Source organism: Manacus candei, unplaced genomic scaffold, assembly GCF_025592945.1.
Source record: "Manacus candei isolate 608988 ecotype Guabito, Panama unplaced genomic scaffold, ASM2559294v1 h1tg000011l, whole genome shotgun sequence".
NCBI classification, from domain to species: domain Eukaryota; kingdom Metazoa; phylum Chordata; class Aves; order Passeriformes; family Pipridae; genus Manacus; species Manacus candei.
In genome coordinates, this window is record NW_026138059.1 from 5,583,441 (window position 1) to 5,601,953 (window position 18,513).

Below are 18,513 nucleotides of genomic sequence, written 5' to 3' on the forward strand. Positions count from 1 at the left end.
ACAAACTGTTTAAATAATTGGCAGGTCATTAGTGTTATTTTTATAGATCAGTCAAATGTATATGAATGGAGAAAATGCCCACCTGTTCTTTCCCTTCCATAGGATTGCATGAAGAGGTTGACAGGAGAGTTTCTCAGAACAGTCTTGGAGACATGACCAAGCTTGGTAGCAAAACTGCTCTCAATAGGCGGGTGAGAAAGATTTTTAGACTACATAGAGATATTGGTAAAACCTTTTTTCTTTTCTTTTTTTGTTCCTTTCACATTTTCAATGATACCAATGTGAAAGACTTACCAAACTGTTCTTATGAAACTTCTATAAATGATCCATGTAGGAAAAGGACATTCCTAAATTAGTAGACTGATGTTTTGTCAAAGAGGAAGAAGCGTGCTTGCTCACCAAAGTGTTCATTTCCACAAAAATTAAATTCAGCTCTCTGTGAACACTGAGATGATACAGCAAATCTGGTAGTAGCTATGATCTGTGTATGTATGTATATTTTGGATATTTTTTGTGTAAGCCTGGTATCACTTTATTGCAGGATGTTGCAACAAGGGGCAGTAATTGTGGAATTTCAAATAATAAGTACTAGATTTGTACTGCAACATGTCCACCATGCTTTTTTCCTGCTTTCTGCTCTGTTTTCACATCTTTGCATAAAATCAGAAGGTGGTTGAATAAAAGGGATCTCAAAAATTGTGGGGAAAAAACAAACAAACAAACAAAAAACCAAAAAAACTCAGAGTCTGAGGATTCTGAGGTTTTTGAGCTTCCATAGGTAGAGACTTGTGAAGTTATGTAGCAGAGGAACCTGATAGTCACTTTAATTTTAAAATGCAGTTAGTTTAGAGGCACAGTAGGAAAAGATGATGGCAATACTGAAATTAGTAAACTTTTTACAAAATAGTTCTGTGTCAATCTATTTTGCCCTCTCAGAATTGATGTGGAAGTAAAACGTGTAAGTCTTACCACTTCTTGGCTTCTGTGGAAATCACGTTCAGCTGTTACACAGCTGAGTCAGAATTAAGTTCTGATAAATACATTTGATATTTCATGTCAGCCTCACGGACACAAAAGCTCTAACTTTATAATCAGGTAAAACTGAAGTATTTCAAATACACAAAACATTTTGATACCAATCAATATTCTTTGCTTTTTTGTGTCATTGTCAGGATACTTACCGAAGACGCCAGATGCAGCGTACCATTACCCGCCAGATGTCTTTTGATTTGACCAAGCTGTTGGTTACAGAGGATTGGTTCAGTGATATCAGCCCCCAGACCATGAGAAGATTGCTAAATATTGTTTCAGTGACAGGTAAGTGTGACATGGTTGTGTACAGTGAACCAGTGTTGTGTTTTGGCTGCTTGTAGTTACACTCAGACTTTTTAGTGTGTAAACTAAATCTAACAAGTCAGTCCACGTGTTGATTTTGAAAATCTTCCTGAAGCAAACTCTTCTAGAGTGTGAGAAAAGCTTGTAGACCATTCTATGTCTGTGAAGAACTTACAGAATATTGACTTCAGTTGGGAGGAAAATGATTCTAGTCTACATTTTTAGAAAGTTTTGTATTTTTAAATTTTGAAGTGGGGTAAGAAAAATACATTTTTCATTTTCATAACACTTTGGTGTGAACAAAGCTTGTAGTGATGATATCTGAAAAGGTAAGCTCTGAGGGAAAACCAGGTATGTATCCTGTTCATTTTTGCTATGGATATTTGGAGTAATTTTTCTCTAAATGATTGTGTGGGGCTGATGAAAGCATTTTCAGACCTGTTTTTCTTCAACAAAATACAATCAGGACTTGTATTTTCTAAATCTCTCTGAGGTTTAGAAACCTCTCTGAGGTTTAGAAACTGGAAATAACTGGAAAAGGATTTATGGAGGTTTAATAAAATCATGTTTCATGTAGTAAGTGAACAGGGAATGATTATTTACTGTCTTTTCTATTACAGACACTAAAAGGCATTGAGTAACCCTACAGCTAACTGGTTCAGAAAAAACAAATTGAGTTACTTTTTGCATTGTTTATAGTTAAGAGCATAAATCTGCAACAGATCTAAAATTCTGAGCTAATCTTTTAAATAAGTGTGCACTGTCCTGGCTTTGTCATTGCAATTTGTAGTATGAAATGTCTTGTTTTGACAAATTGTAGTACAGATATAAAACTATAACAAAATCACAAACTGTTAATTGTAAAATTAAATGAAAAAGAAACCTTGCAAGAACACTTTTAATGCAGTATAATCTGTGGTTACACAGGATGATTTCATGAACAGCTTCATGAGCAGAGCCTTCAGGCTGCAAGTTACGTGTCATTACCAGTATTGATAAATCAGTTCTAGAAAATTTGCTAAACTTCAAATGCATAAACTGTAGCCTTAACTTTTTCTGAGTTTTTTAAAATAACCTTTTTTGTAATTTATACCTTACCTTATTAATATAAAACAGTCCTTTCTTTATAGCTCTGAATTTTACTGTATTGGCTATTGAAGTTGGCAGTTGTATGCTTAACTTGTTTTGACCACATTTCATATGTGAGTGCGTAGAAAATCTGTCAGAGTATTCACATGAATTTCTGTGTTTAGATTGAGAAATTAATGCTGTGTGAAATTCCCTATTGAGTTTTGTTGAAGTAAATTAAACTTCACCTGTAACAGGATGATGATAATTAGTGTTTAAGCTGACAGTTTTGGAGAGTCTCATATTCTGACCAGTATTTGCAGGAATTTTTATTAGGTTGTAAAATGATATTTTTAGATGTGACTTGAGATGATTTTGAATTTACTGAGCTAAAAATATAATAGCAGAAAGTTCACAGATCAGATTAAAGTACTTACATAGCTGTTACTTTGAGGAAAAAAGAGGTATCTTTCAAAAGGCAAAAAAATCCTCTGTGTTTTCTTCCCTCCTTTTCTGTTTTATTAGGTCGTTTATTGAGAGCTAATCAGATCACATTCAATTGGGATAGACTGGCTAGTTGGATCAATCTCACAGAGCAGTGGCCATACAGAACATCATGGCTCATCCTGCATCTTGAAGAGACTGAAGGTGTTCCAGATCAGCTGACTTTAAAAACTATCTATGAGAGGTAGGCATTATTCTGGTAATATTATGCACTTTCAGTGATTAAAATAGTGATCATTATTAATGATGATTAGAATAACATGGCTTTCAAACAGCTATCACGTTGTAATCTAAAATTTCCACAATCTTACTCTCTTCTGCTAACTTCTGAAATCTTCTAGGTGGCTTTCATTGCTGTTGAATGAACCATATATAAATGAATGCTTTGTATTTAAAACAAAGAGAACTATACTGGAATTCTTTCAGAGGCAAATAAGTGCATGATTAGAAAACACTTTCCTCTAGAGAATGGATCCAGTTTCTGGATTTTGCATTTCCTCTGTGAGTGTAATGTACCTGTGAAACCAAATATGAAGTAATGGGAACCCATCTTTGCATTGTGGGTTCACACGACTAGTGTTGCAAACATTTACGTGATCAACTAAGTACAATAATTCAGAATCATCAGGGATCCCCTCTCCTGTCATGCTTTTCATTCTTCTCTTTGTTTAGATTTGCTGTGTGGCATGTTTCACAATTTTATATTTTTATATCCAACAAACTTATTACAGCTTTTTTATTATTAGCATCTACAGTGGTAAATCACTTTGGAATGATAAAAGTCCAAAGCTGTCTTCAAGACATAACAATGTTTATATTTTCTGATAAACCAAAGGAGATATTAGAGACCTGCTTTGTAGTCATAAACGAGTACTAATAAATCCAATATTAACTGATGTTAAATCTGTAGTAAACGAACATGAAGAAAAAGAAAGGACAGTCACAACTGAATGTGAGTGACTTATTTGGGTTCTGTATTGTTTGTTGTTAGTACAGGCCCTTGAGCTGTTGATAGTGGGTGCCAGCTGGGGCATATCATGGTTTATTAGTTCAGGTGTGGAGGATGTTCAACACTCCGGCTATGTTGTTGTGCCTCTTGCTGTGCAGGTTGTGTTTGGAAGTAATACAGCCACTTGAGTAGACTGACAGGTCATAACTGACAGTTATAAGTGTATAGATAATTTTTAGTATATAAAACTAGAATACATAATGTGAAGAAACAGTGAAGAACTGTACCATATGTTGGAAAAGGGAAGGTGGTAATCTTCTAAGTAAAGCTGTTTGTATTCTACCTAAAATGCCAGGAAAACAAGGAAAAAGAAAATAGGACCAATATTCTGGATTCTATCTTTAGCAAAAAATACCAGCAGGATTATTTGATATTAAAATGATAAAGTTACAAGACCTACTTTCTTGGACTACTTAACAGTTAAAAAAAAGTTTCCTAATAATAATGTTGCTGTGTGCTCAGGAGGAGAATTGATGTCTCAGCCACTTCTATTTAAACTTTGTAAGGAACTAAAGATATAACTCTACTAAAGTATTAACAAAGCTGAGATCTCATCTCTCTGGTGATTTGGGTGATCATCTTTACCATATACTGAATATGAAAAGATCTGTGAACTCTGGAATTATCTAGAGCTCTAAAAATTATTTTATCCAAAATAATCCTTTCTGTGTCATTGTTACTGTTTTTTATCTACGACTGTTTGAAGTGCCTTGGCTAAAATATCTGTTTCCATATAATTTTAAAGTTAGTTTCTCTTAGGAAACAGAAACTGAAGTTTTAAAACTTTTACTAGTTTATAGAGCAGTTTTCCCATTTGGAGTCTCATGAATAGATACCAGATTTTGATAATTCTGCAGCTTGTTCCTGTGCTGAGTTTGTGTTACTTCTTTCATGCCTTTTCATCTGCAAGGTTTTTGGTTTTTTTTTAATATTTTGATACTTTAGGGCAGGAGCAAGAGTGTAATTTTCCTAAAACTGAATAGTTTGTATTAAACTGCTTTTTATTGTGACGATGCAAAGTCTTTGGTTTTGCCACTTCAGCGTCTCCCTTGGATGAAAAGGAATCTTGTAGGTTCTGTGTTAAGTGTAGGAGTTTCACACTTGATCACATTCTCTGTATACGGAAAATGCTTTGATATTATAGTTGCTTTTCCAACTTTTAAAATATCCTGTGTTAAGCTTTTGAATCACCAGTGTTACCTTGCAGTGAGAACTCTCTGCTGCTGACTGTGTGGGGCAGAGGGTTGGCACAGTGGGCTGGTCTGTTACAGCTCCCTTGGGCTGAAGAGTTACGGTAGATAATTCATGTGTACACCGAGGGTATGACTGACAGGCGGTAATGAGCCCCGCGCTGTGTCCCTGCTGTGTCCCAGGTCGTGCCCGGCTCCCCTCCCAGCGCCGCTGGCGCCGCGGGAGCTGCGGTGAGCGGGGCGCGTTCCCCGCCTGCGGCGCGGGGCGGTGCCGGCAGGTGGCGCTGGCGGAGCGCCCGCCGAGCCCCGGCCCCGCCGCTCCCGGCCCGCCCCGCGCATCCCGCGCTCCCCTTCAGCTCCCGAATTTAGTTCTGCAGGCTGTGTTTGCAAACCGTAATAAAGGAGAGGGCCGTTTTCTGTCACATCTCAGTGCTAGCTGTTGTAGTTGCAAAGAATACAGTAGGAAAACTAAACTAAGACAACTTAAAGCTGCTCTACAACTGTTTGTCAGAGTTTGTGCGATGCTGGACCAGTCACCTGTATAGTACATTTCGCTTGGACAGTACTTGTGCCTCTGTGGGGAGATGGCATACAGCGTATGGTTCTGTAGGCTGATATTAAGCGCTCAGGGTTCAGAGCTATTTCTGGAGCTACTGGGAACTCTGCTTTCAGTTGGTGGAGTACTCTGAAAAAAATGGATATCTCAGTTTGGTAACTAACCACATACAACTATATCTCACTGCTTCAATTTGTCTTTAAGGAAAAAGCTAACTAATATATTCTTATTATGAAAAATTGTTGGGGAAAATAAATTTATGGTTTTCTGGAGATGCTGTGAAGAGTGTGAATATTGATGAGTATGAAAACAGTTCTGTCAGGAGAAGTGTATCTTCACTGTATCATACTATGCAGATGTGGAAAAACCTACTGAATGTTACACTGGCAACTTTTCCCCTGGGTTTTTAAAAAATATAAAAAAGACTACCAAAACAATACCCCAAAGCAAATTAGACTTGGATTTTTGGCACAGGCATACCTTTATGAATCTTTATGAATTGGAGTCCCTTAACTTCTCTTATACTAAAAGGTAGAATGTTGCTATACTGTAATTCTTTCATAGAGGGGAACAATCCCATGCTTTGTATCTGTGACAAATTTTGAAATTAAAACAATGTTGAATCTGCATTGTTGGCTTTCAGTCTGTATTCTCAAAAAGAATGCCTTTACTCTTTTTACTTCCTTAAGCGGACTTGCCATGTTGTCTCACTTCTGTCCTCCCACCTCCAGCCTTTCCCTCTCTCTGCTGGTCTGGATCTTTCCTTGGTCTAGTTTTCCAGCTGGTACACTTATTAGTACCAGTATTTATTCCTCTGGGTTTATCTGTTGCCTTTTCAAGTCATCTCTCATCATTAGAATTTTCATATAGACTCTTCCTTACCAGGTTAAGCTCTAAATTCTGAGTTCGTCTATTGTTTTCTCCTTCCCCTTTTGCGTTTAGGTTCCCTTGTGGTCGAGCCCACTATTGTCATTACCAACCTCTCCATCCTGGTCTGGTTTAATTATCTTTACCATTTTATTTATAGTTGTGACATATAATTAATATTCCTCTATGTTTATGTTGTGCTCCTCCATGTTGCTGTACAGAGTCTTCCTAATGTCAGTTAAACCAAAGTGGTCTGCAGAAGTTGCAAAAGGCAAATTTTTAGAGCTCTGAAGTGGAATAAAATATTGGGCTTTCTGCAAATGACTTTATAAGAGAATTAAGTTGTCAGATTAAAGCAAGTTTCTGTTGAATGTGTGCAACTGAGATTTCTCAGACTTGTAAATTAGCCAGCCATGGGAATGTGCTCTCTTGTGAAGACAAATGAAACATCCATAACACCAGAATAAATGACAGTGCCTGATATAAATAAATTATATCCTGGGAAAAATCCCTGTGGCTTTTGTAGAAGGAAGATATGTTTCAAGAAACTGAATTCTCAACATGAACATATGAAGAAAGTAATGAAATATTTTGAAATTTAAGAAATTTTAAGCAAGATCTTGATCTAAGAACATCTAAATGTATTAAATTTAAGACAGTACTTGGTAAGATTGCCTCAGGAAAACAAAAGGAAGCAAAAGATCGGAGTATGTGTCTTGTGAGAAACTTACAGGTAAACTTTCCAAAGATAGGTCTTGTGTTCTTGGACATACCTGTAAATGATCTGACAGAGGGGAGAGATACAGTGGGGGGCTATAACCAGGATGACTGTTTCACATAGAGTTGTGGAAGTAGTTATCAGTAAGTTGCAGATCAAAGTCATTGTTGATATAGGTATCATAACATACTGGAGAAAATACTCTCATCTATAATCTGCTAACGCAGTAAGGGGCTGTAAATCTGCACTGAGGAAAGGAATTCATGAATTGTTGCTGATTTCTCTGAAAAATGTTCAGTGCCTCTCAACAGTCAGAAAATGAAACAGTCTTTAGGAGTTCCTAGCAAAGCAATGGAAAGAGGGAATGTGTTGTATTATACAAATCTGTGATTTTTCTAAATTTCAAGCACCAGAGTTTCTAGTCATCACATTTTAAAAAGGTTGTACCAAAGTAGAAAAGATATTTAAGAGACTGAGGAAAGCTCCAGTCTCACATCAGATTTTGCTGTGAATATCATCACTGTCCTATTTCCTATGCAGTGACAAGTCCTAGTTTTACTTGAATACTTTCTCCTTTCTTCTCAAGTCTCCCTCAGTCTAAGACATTTGACTAATTCATTTCTTTTCCCCAAAAGCCTTAGTTTTTCACCTCAGTTTGAGGCTCTGAGTTTTGGTCATCTTTGTTTCTTGATATTTTCTACTGGTTAAGGCTGAAGATGTCAGGGATTTGATATTACCACCTTGTTGATTAAAAGCCATGCTATTAAAGCTGATTTTATGGGAAGGAATGTCTTCTCAGTCCCTTTCCATATTAAGTTGACTCACTAAGGAAGATAATCTGCTGAACACATTTTATCTCTTTGTATCCCTCTTAGCATAGCAGAAATCAAATTCTGCAGTACTTTGTCAACTGAAAAATGTTCCTAGAAATCACTAAACTGATTCTGTAACCCTGTTGCCTGTAGGCTTTTTTTACTTCTGAAATCTGGAGATATTAGGGAGAGTTTCTGCATCTATGAGCTAACCAGTGCTCTTTAAATATGACAGATTTATGAGTTGGTCACTTCTTAGGGCTGTTAGTAGCTGAACTCTAAGGTTTATACAGCTGAAAGTGAAACCTTGTGTGCCTCTTGAGTTCAGGAATGCATTTCAGAATGTGACTGGCTAAATTCGTAAGCACTTGAAAGACTATGGATGGGCTGAATTTTTACCCCTGAAGTTCCTGCAACATCAGCAGTTCTGCTTGTGTGAATGCCCAGGATTGCTCTAGGTTACCTTGCATCTCGAGCCTATTCAGGCACATGAGAGTCAGTAGCTGAAGCCCTTAAAAAGCTTGGGCAAATAAATGTGGTTTGAGCACGTTTGCAGCAGGAGATAAAAATCAGATTCAGCATAAAGCACAGCAGCAAAGGCTACTTTAATTGGAAGAGAAATGTGTTTAAATTAGTTAAGTGCTGAGGCAGGTTGTGTGGCAAATTGCAGGAACCTTCTGGTCCTGGTGAACGTAATGTGTTGTCCAGACAGACAAGGGCACTGTAGGAAAGTTCAGTTGGCCTTTGAAAAGAAAATGGCAAGGAGCACACTGGAGGTTACCAGAGCAATTAAATGACCTACCTGTTATGGAGGGCCCCTTGGAAAGAAAAAAGTCAGTATGAAGTTGATAATAATCCATGAGAATTTTCTCATGGTCATATGTGGGTATGAGATGTAGGTAGAACAGTCATCCAGGAATTAGGTAGATCTATGGTAATTATTGTCCTCTCTCTCGTGGGGTTAGGATCTAGATTCTGTATCTTTCTGAGTATAATTCTAGCTATCACCTGCTGAAACTGGTGATGAAATGTAAGGCTGGTATAGCTAAGGAAATAGTCCTAAGAGAGACCATGATGCACTGTCTCACTCTTTAAAGTTGCTGGGGAGGAGTGAATGCTTATCCCCAGAACTGAATTTATAATTTGTTTAATGATACATAATTCAGGTATTCACACAACCTCTATTCAAGTACTTCCTACTGGCTGCTTTTGATGTTAGTCTACGTGTTGGGCTTGATGTCACGAGCGACAGTCCTACCTGTCATTCTTTGCCCACGCTTTGACAAAACTGGGATATTAAGACAGGGCTTATCAATTCTTTGTGAGGATATTGCAAATAGCTGCTGGTCCCTGAATTTCTGTGACTATTCTTACATATTTATTAAAAATATTAGAACAGAAGAGCTTGGCTCAGGATAGAAGAAACTCTCAAGAGCCATCTGTTCAGATTAGGATCTCCACCCTTTCTTAATCTCCTTGAAAATATGCCTTTTGGGAAGCTGAAGCAAACTATGCAAATCAAGAATCTTAACTTTTTGATTTTGAAAAAAAGGGAGAGATTTTCCAGGACGAGAAAATAGTTATACTTTTCTCAGAATTGTAACTAACCATTATTTAAAATTTAGCAACATATAATTCATCCATCACTTGGGTTTAAATTAACCTCTGAGATAAAGTCTTTGTGCACATATGTATGCGTGCCTACCTATGATGGATGGCAAATTGGATGGCAATACGATGTGCCAAGGCAGAACATACCAAATTTAGAAGAATAGCATAGCAGCTTTTTTTTATTCAGGATTCTTGGGGGTTTTTTTGGGGGGGGGGGTGGGAGAACTAAGGGATCTAAGTCAACCATAGCTCATATCTTAGTTTTTTTAATGCTTTTGCAACTCTTACACCATTCCAAGGGGTAATTTGTGGAAGACATCTGCTCTGTCTCCTTTATCAGTAATGGAAAGTATTGTTGTATTTTAGTTTCTTAAGTTCTAGTCCAGTTTCAGCACTGGTATATGATTTTTCTTGGGGGGTTTTTTCCAGTCTTTACTGAAGTTACCCCTTTTTGAAATCAATCACAGAAAAAGTTATCTCTAGTAATGGTAACCAGAGAAATACTTAATTTCAGGTTACTAGATAACTCATCCTCTGTTTTTCTTTTCTTTTTTTTTTCCCTTTTTTCTTTTTTCCTTCTTTCTTAAACTGGTAAAAACTAACTTAGTTATAGGTGAAACAGCACCTGATTACTGTAGATTGGGAGTTCTATAGCGGAGTTTCATTGGTGTTACAGGTTCAGATCTTGTGTGATACACCTGTGTGAATCAAATTAAGAAATCACTTAGGTTAAAACTGTTTCACATACAGTGGGATATTCCTACTTCATTGTTTACTGCTTCAATTTAAGAAAATATATTTACAGTGTACTAGAAATACCACCAAGATATAAATGATATAAAATTATTTTATTAAAGAAATTGATTTCATAAAAAAAGTAGTATTCTGTAGCACTAGTAGTAAAATTTATTTTTCTCCATATAAAGGCTCATTTATTTTTATAGCAATTTGATGACACATCTGCTTGCTTTATTTAGCTGAAAAGAAAATGTTGGTTCTTGGTGTTTTGTAAAATTGCTTTGTTAAATTATTTTCGAAATCGCTCAACTTTTAACAAATGACATTTGATACTAACATTGGAAAGCAATTTCAGCTAATTAAGTAGATCCTTCTATAAACCATTGGAACATTAAGATGACAAACTGTTCATTCAGGATTATTTTAATTGGTACAATTATTGTAATTTTGTTGCAATTATGTGTTGAGCTAAAAGCTTTTGTTTAAATCATTTGAGGGTTTTTTTGTTAATATACATAAGTAAGAAAAGAAGTAAAATAAAAACCAAAGATAAGCATTATCTGTCTACTTTTTCATTACAGTGCCTTAGACAAGTATCTATTGAATTATTCTTTTAGAAAAGTGTGTTACATGTTTTCAGCACATCTCTAGCAATGTTAAAATTGAGCAAGATCATTTGAAATGTAACTTTTCTGGAAGGTTATTATGTTAATTCCAGTTTTGACACTGTTTAAATGCCTTTTAATAAAAAGGGTGAAATGAACTTTTGAGGGATTTGTGAGTTGCTTAATGCCTATTGATGTATTAATTTAAGAAGTGTAGCTATTTAGTGATTATAGAAATTAAAAATGAAAAAGCTATGAAAGGTGCCACATTCATCACTCTGATTATAATGTTCTCTGCAATCATCTTTGCCCAGGCCAGGTTTAAATAAATCAATTCCTTTAAGCAGACAATTTAGTATTCTTGTGGACCTCACAGTAAGGCATTACTTCTAAAATATTTAACCTGCTTTTTGTTTTTCTGTTTCCTTTTATTGCCTCCTACTTAAAAAGCAGGGCACATGGAAGTTATTATGTTTCTTACTGTGCTAATAGTGTAGGCTCAGTGTTAAAAGTCAATGTACCGGTTGAGTAGTAGGTGGTTGATGCCCAAACTGTCTCCTAAATAGGCTTATATGAGGCAGGGCTAAAAGAAGTAAAGAAAGTACTAGAGGATATGACAAGTAGTTGTGGAAGTAGGACGTGGAAGTTCAGATGAGAAGGTAGTAGGGAGAGAAAAAGGATTGGAACAAAAGCTGATAAAAACAAGAAAGGGGAATATTTTTACCGTTTTTTATTTACCTGTGTAATATAAAATAATAAGTCATATTTTAAAAATACTTTCCAGATAAGTTTAGATGCTGCCAGAATAGTTAATGTGCATTAATGACATCTGTCAGAAATGTTCCTCTGTATATTTCAAATCCCTCCAAGCACCACTGACTGATACTTGTTTAAGGTAAAATACAGAAGGCTTAATTTTATCAACATTATGTCGGGGAAGAAAACTTTTATTTTAAACCTGTGTAAGTCAATTCCTGAGACTTCTTTACTTTTGGGGGAATTGATCAAGTTGAGAAATAAAATTGGAGATGATGGCCTTTTGTGCCTGCTGAACATTTTTGTCAAGCAGAAGGTTTATTCAAAACCTGATGACATGGGAAAACATTGTGAGGTAAGATGATTAGCTGGAAATGCAAGGGCAAGATAAGGAGAGATCAGGTAATCCAAATGCTGTATAAAGCATGTAGTGTGCCTGTGGTTCTGTTTGACTTAGATCTTGGTTATTAACCTTAAAGTTAATGTAGTTTAGCAGTTGTACTTTTTTACCTTTCATTTCTGAATAGCATTTGTAGCAGACTGATAGATCAGTCTTTGACTTTGAGAAGTGGAACTCATGCTTCTGTGAGTGAAGTTTTTGCTGTGGACTTTTGGAGGAGGAGTGTTCTTTTGCCTGAGGTTTAACTGTATCCCATGGTGTAGCCCCAGAAAAAAGAGTCCTGTGCTGGAGACTGGGGTGAATCATGGCCATTTCTGATGCTAGAGGACCTGCAAACATTTGCTGGATTTCTGAATTCCTACAGGTGAGGGTACTGACTAAAAGAATCCCTGCTTAAAGCCATATGGTAGCTTTGTAGCTGACGTTCAGTGATGAAAATTCCAAAACCAGATTAAAACAATATTCTTGTAATTCACTTGTGTGAGTGATCTTGTTGGACTTGTCAGTTAGTGATACAAAATTACTTTTTTGGTTACAGACCAGCTTTGAGCAATCTTAGATTCTTCTGTGCTACTGTGTTTCACTGCTTTTCCATCTCTGGAATAAGTATAATAATTTTTTTTTTAATTCTTTTGCCTTTTGTAATTCAGTTAGCACTGCAAAGCTGTGAATGAATCTGGGCATTTGTAACTTTGTGAACACTTTTTTTAATTATAGAATGCCAGTGTAGGGTGTGTTCTGGAAAGTTGTATTAAAAATAGAGCTTTTTAATGTGGCTCAGTGACAGTGCATGATACTGAGTGTGGGAGATTAGTTTAGTAAATATCAGTCTTTTAAGGATTAAATTGTTTTTTTCTCTCTGAAATGATTAAAAGCAACACTGAGGAGGGGTGCTTTATCTGCTGGTATTTGAATTGGATAGAGTCACTTTTGCAAAGCAAGCTTTCCTGAATACCTATGGTAATAGGAGTTTTTAAATAGCTATTGCATCTGTTCACTGAAGTCTCTTCTGCTTAATATGCTCTGAGGGGGTTTGAATTTTTGTCTAGATAGATATATCAAACTGTAGCTTTCTCTTTTTTTGATCTTTATTAAGATAAAGCATTTATTCCCTTATGTTTTAGTATTGAGTATGTTATGACTTTTTATTCCTGTCTTTATACAAGTGTGCTTATAAGTGAATGTTCTTCTTTGGTGTCCAAATGACCTGTTGCAAATTTCAGTTTGAAGGAATGTTTACAGCACTGCTCTTGATATGTTGATAGTACTGGAAAGTTCCTGGAGTGTTTTGTGTGAGAGCTTTTAACACTGTCACTGTACTGACCAAATATGAGAAGAATAGGATAAATAACTTCAGAGCAAAGCATTATATTAGTAGCATTTGTTTATTTATTGTATTTCTCTGTATCAAACCTCTAGAAAAAGTGGGGTTTTGTCATTTTTAATGAGAAGTTATTTCATTATTTTAAGCAACGTTTTACACTGTATTGAGAGAAAAATTTTAAAAGCACATGATAGATAAAACATGCTATGCCTTCATGCACATGTGTTCTGTTGCTCTATCTATTATTTAATAGCAACTAATTAAGTCTGTTGCTTTTTATGGAGTTAAAAAGTTAAATGGCTCTTCTCACTTGCAGTGAAGTCAACCTTCCACCTGTCTGGGAACAGGAGGGCAGGCTTCTCCATGAGAGAAGGCGAGCTGGGAGCTGAGGAGAACAGCAGGGCAGGCAGGGCATTGTCCTCATGATCAAGGAGCGCAGTCCCACAGTAGCCAAACAGGAAAATCAGAGCAAGTTCAGTGACAGTAACCAGAGACAGCAAACAGCCCAGCTGGTCTGTTAGCCACAAGGCACATTTTAGGCCAAGGCAGGAATTTAGATCGGTGGGTCAAGGCTGAGACCGAAGGTCCATAGATTAGCTCAGGTGAGGACCAAGGGCAAAGGCCTGAGCTTTAAAGCTGTTCTTAACTCAGGCAAGGGAGCCCTCCAGTGAAGTTTCTCACAGCTCATGTTACCACAGTCAGATCCCAGGTCACTCGGCTGCACTGTGTCAGAGCCGGCCTTGAGCACAGGCCCCAAAACCCCTGGCTGGGGGGAAGAGATGGTAGAGCCTGTTGGCACATGCCAGGGCCTGACATGACCGATGGCACAGGCAGTGTGGCACAGTGCAGCCTCAAGTGCAGATGGAGGTAATTGATGCTGTTGCCATTTTACCACCACCTGGTTGGGTCGTGAAGTAGCTGGTGAATGGATGGGCAATGTCATGTGTAGCCCATGCTATGCTGGCAACATTCAGTGCTGGACACACTGTTGGACCATGATGGTTATTGTCCAAGTCAGTCATGGAAGTGCAAGATGAGTATAACTAGAAAAAATTTGATTCAAATTTACAGTCTCTTGAACAGAAGATAGGATTATGTACCTCTGTGTACTTATAGTAAATTATATGTATATGAGGAAAAAGCCAGAAATAATCCATCATTGTTGGAATATAACTTAATCCACAATGAAAGCAGTTTTTAATTTAAGAAATGCAGAATAGGGGAATGAATTTTTAAGGTTCACTTCTGTCAATGTAATGCTCTGTTTTGGCCTAATTCCTTTTAAGTTCAAGTAGTTTCTTTGGAAACAGACACTCTGTAACACTGACAGTTTTTGATGTTTCTGATTTAAAAAGTAATTCTTTTGCCTCAGAAATCTAGCCCCAAAATGAGAATAGGGTGTTCACAGTGCTTCATTTTTAGATCTGCATGCTTATGTTTTAGAAAAAGTAACTCCTAAAGTGCTTTACATGCTAACCTTTTATTTTTTATCTGAGAAGTACAGGCACGTATGGTTTTTGTGGCTCTTTGCCAAAAGATTATCATTTACATAAATATTTCTTTCAAAGGCGTAGTTTAAGACATGGAGCTCAGGAGGTTAGAATAGAGACTTCAATCTGCACACCAGCAGTGGGCTATTGGCTTCTGAACAGTAGCTTTGTTCATCGTATTCGGAACACTGTTCGCATTCAGACTTAAGTAGAGCTGGCATTAAAATTCAGCTAATTTGTTTCATGTGATTCATCAGCTGTGTGTTTTATTTAAATCTATGTCACATTCTCTTTTGGCTTTTTATTTTGTAGATTTAAGTGTTGAAGTAGGCCACTCTTTAACTCTTCAGTCCCTGACTTAAAAAGTGACTTAATTTTTACTTTGCCAGTGCTGAACTCTTATCTAGAATACTCACAGTAAATCTATGTAACTAAATATAAATATAGTATACATTATATAAATATAGCATACATGTATATAAATAAAACATACATTACTGATTTTGCTTTTTTTACGTTTCTGTTCCTAGGTTGAAAACATACACGTTTTCAGTTAGTGTAGTTATAGTTTTATGTAAGGCAAAATAGAAAAACCTAAGGTAGTAGCTAAAAATTAGTGTAAAATATTCACTTCTCAGATTCTGTGGAGTGTACAAGTTTTATTTTGATACTGCCAATGTTCTTATTTTTTCCTTTTAACCATTCACTCCTTGAGGTTAGGACTACTTTTAGCTTCTACTAGATTTCTTTAAACACTGCCACAGAATGAACTGTTCCCATTATTTGAAACTGTAACCTACTTCTGGATGTCAAGTTTGGCTTCTTATAAAACCACCTTTTATTCTCTTAAGGCTGGAGCCTGTGAAGCCTTACATGCATTGAAATTCCCCAAAGTGGATAATCCCACTGCCACCCAGACAACATCTCATAACAATTTAAACGATCAGAACCTTTGTTAGAATAGGCTACACTTGCTTTTATGCTTTATATTTGTTACATTTTTCCTGTGCTGTAGAAGTAACTTCTCACTGTGAATGAAGTTATTCACAGACACTGTTTATGACAGCATGGTATGGCAGTATCCTCCATCTGTTAGGTATGTGGTCCATTCAGTTGTTTTCTGGTAAAATTTATAGGAATTTGTTAATTCTACTTTTAGTATGTAGCAAGACTATCCTGAAAGATCAGACTGAAAAATTAACACACAGTTGAAATACATTTTTTAATGTGAAAGAGGTTGCACTTCAAGCATCTAGCACTGATCCTCAATTCTTTTATTTCTCTTAACATTAAGTGCTAAGTGTTCTGTGTAAATCAGCCACTGTTGTCTCTGGAAAAATCCCATGGTACATAAAATTTACCTTTTATGGAGGTTCTAAAAATAAAGATAAAAAAAAAAGATTGTTGCTTTTAAAAAGCAATTAAATTGTGAAATAAGGTAAGATTGTTCAGCTAATTATAGACTTAGTTCATTAGGTCTATTAAAAATACAATTCAATTACAACCAGTTGGGCAGTTCTTTTAAGTGTTGTATTTTTTTCTCTTCATAGACACAAAGGTGAATTTATTTAATGTAAGAGATTTCTGGTTGTACTGATAAGTTACTGGGTATGCACGAGGGCTCCTCCCTTCCCATCCATGCATCAGTGCACTCCCCCATGACAGAACTGGTGGTTGCCTTAGCTGCTTTAACTGTCCTGTAATCAGAGAAAACTCTTACACTTTCTTTGTGCTATGCCAACTTCTTTTCGACAAGTTACAGCAGCTCATAGAACAGTCAACATATCTATGCTGTCACCCTTTTTCACGGCACTGTAGTCATAATATGTCTTTGGAAGAAGCCACTAACTACTGAGATGCATAATTAGTTTTGTATTTGTATAAGGTTTTTTATCTTTATGTATTTTTTCTCACAACTTTTTCTGTTTTTCCTTTACCTACAATGTGGTTACTTCACTGGTATCCATGTAGAGTGCTGTCACAGTCACTTTATAGCCATTGCTGTAACTGTGTTCACCATTCTCAGTGCATTCTTTCACTGTTTCCATTTTTATTATACTGGGGGTGAGAAACATTTTTGCATCTTAGTAATCTTTAGAGTATCATTTCTCATTTGATATTAGATGAGATCTTGGTACTATGAGATAAGATACCAAATAAGATAGGTCCATCTGACCCACTATCACCTGATTGCATTTGGTAGGAGCTTCTCATAAACTTCCACAAGACTAACATTTAATCCTTCTCCTTGTTCCTTCCTTTACAGAAACTCCCCTTTACACAAGTGCTTACAAAACCTCCACTGTTGCTTGACAATAGTCATAATGCATGAACAGTCCCTTACTTTGATCATGTCTCATGGTTTTGTTGTTATCCTTTGTGGCTTCCTTTCTTAGAAGGTGAATTACTTGAAAGCAGGTGGTTGTTTTCCCACTTTTTACCATGGATGCACAGCTGGATTTTGATCAACATTAAAGATGCCTGAGTGTTCTGTGACAAAAGGTGTTAGTTTAAAAATGAGATTTTTTTAACAATGTACTTTCTGATTTGGCTATAGGAATTTGAATAGATGTTTGAGGTTAACATTGACTAATGTTAACTCCCCTGACTTTGGCTTTGTTTTTACTGATCTGTAAATTCTGGATCTGATTTTTGTTTTCTGTATGGCTTCTTTGACATTTCTCTGAAGAATACAATTAGATCAGATTGTTTAGCAGTTTGAGGTTTTTTGCATATCAGAAAATGTTACATTAAACCTTCTGCAGACAGTGCAGTTCTTTATGGGTTCTCTTATTTTACAGAGAACAGGGAGAATGGATGCAAGTGTATTAGTATTTCACCCTAGAATATCACTATGTAAACAGAAGTCATACTCTAATAAATATGGCTTATGATGTATCTAATTTCACCCTCCCAGAATTTCAAAGAATATTCCTACAACTAAAGATGTTGAACCTCTACTTGAAATTGATGCAGACATACGGAACTTTGAAGTATTTTTATCCTCACGAACACCTGTTCTTGTTGCACGTGATGTACGAACCTTTTTGCCTTGTACTGTGAACTTGGATCCCAAACTGCGCGAAATCATTGCAGGTATGTTTTCAAATAAATGGAAAATGACATTTCTATTATTTATTTTCATTTTAAGTACAGCTACTTTGCATGTTACCCAGAATACTGATTTGTTCATCAAATCGGACCTTCAGATTGTCTGATTTGACTTCACTGATTTGGTGTCACTGATTTGACGGCATTCTGTTTCACTTAGTAGCTTTGCTGTAATGGCCAGATCATACTAGATTAAAGCCTCTGTTTTGGAGGGGAGAATCTGCTGTTCTTGCTTTGGAGACTGCTTTAGCAGATGGAGGAAAGCCATTCCCTCTTGTCCTGTCACTACATGTCCTTATAAATAGTCTCTGTCTTTCTTGTGGGCTCCTATCAGGTGCTGGAAGGCTGCGGTTACATCCACCCAAAACCTTCTCTTTTCCGGGCTGAACCAACCCAATTCTCTCAGCCTTTCCTCACAG

At 36.5% G+C, this 18,513-nt stretch overlaps 1 protein-coding gene across 3 annotated transcripts in view; it reads left to right on the forward strand.

The window, feature by feature from the left end:
- Positions 1 to 18,513, forward strand: part of KIDINS220 (kinase D interacting substrate 220) — a 75,544-nt gene that overhangs the window by 34,488 nt on the left and 22,543 nt on the right. For all 3 annotated transcript variants that reach the window (XM_051778251.1, XM_051778252.1, XM_051778253.1), the window contains exons 20-23: positions 103 to 191; positions 1,173 to 1,317; positions 2,929 to 3,091; positions 17,901 to 18,079. In XM_051778251.1, the coding sequence (XP_051634211.1) occupies positions 103 to 191; positions 1,173 to 1,317; positions 2,929 to 3,091; positions 17,901 to 18,079 (576 nt within the window). The remainder of the gene's footprint in view (positions 1 to 102; positions 192 to 1,172; positions 1,318 to 2,928; positions 3,092 to 17,900; positions 18,080 to 18,513) is intronic.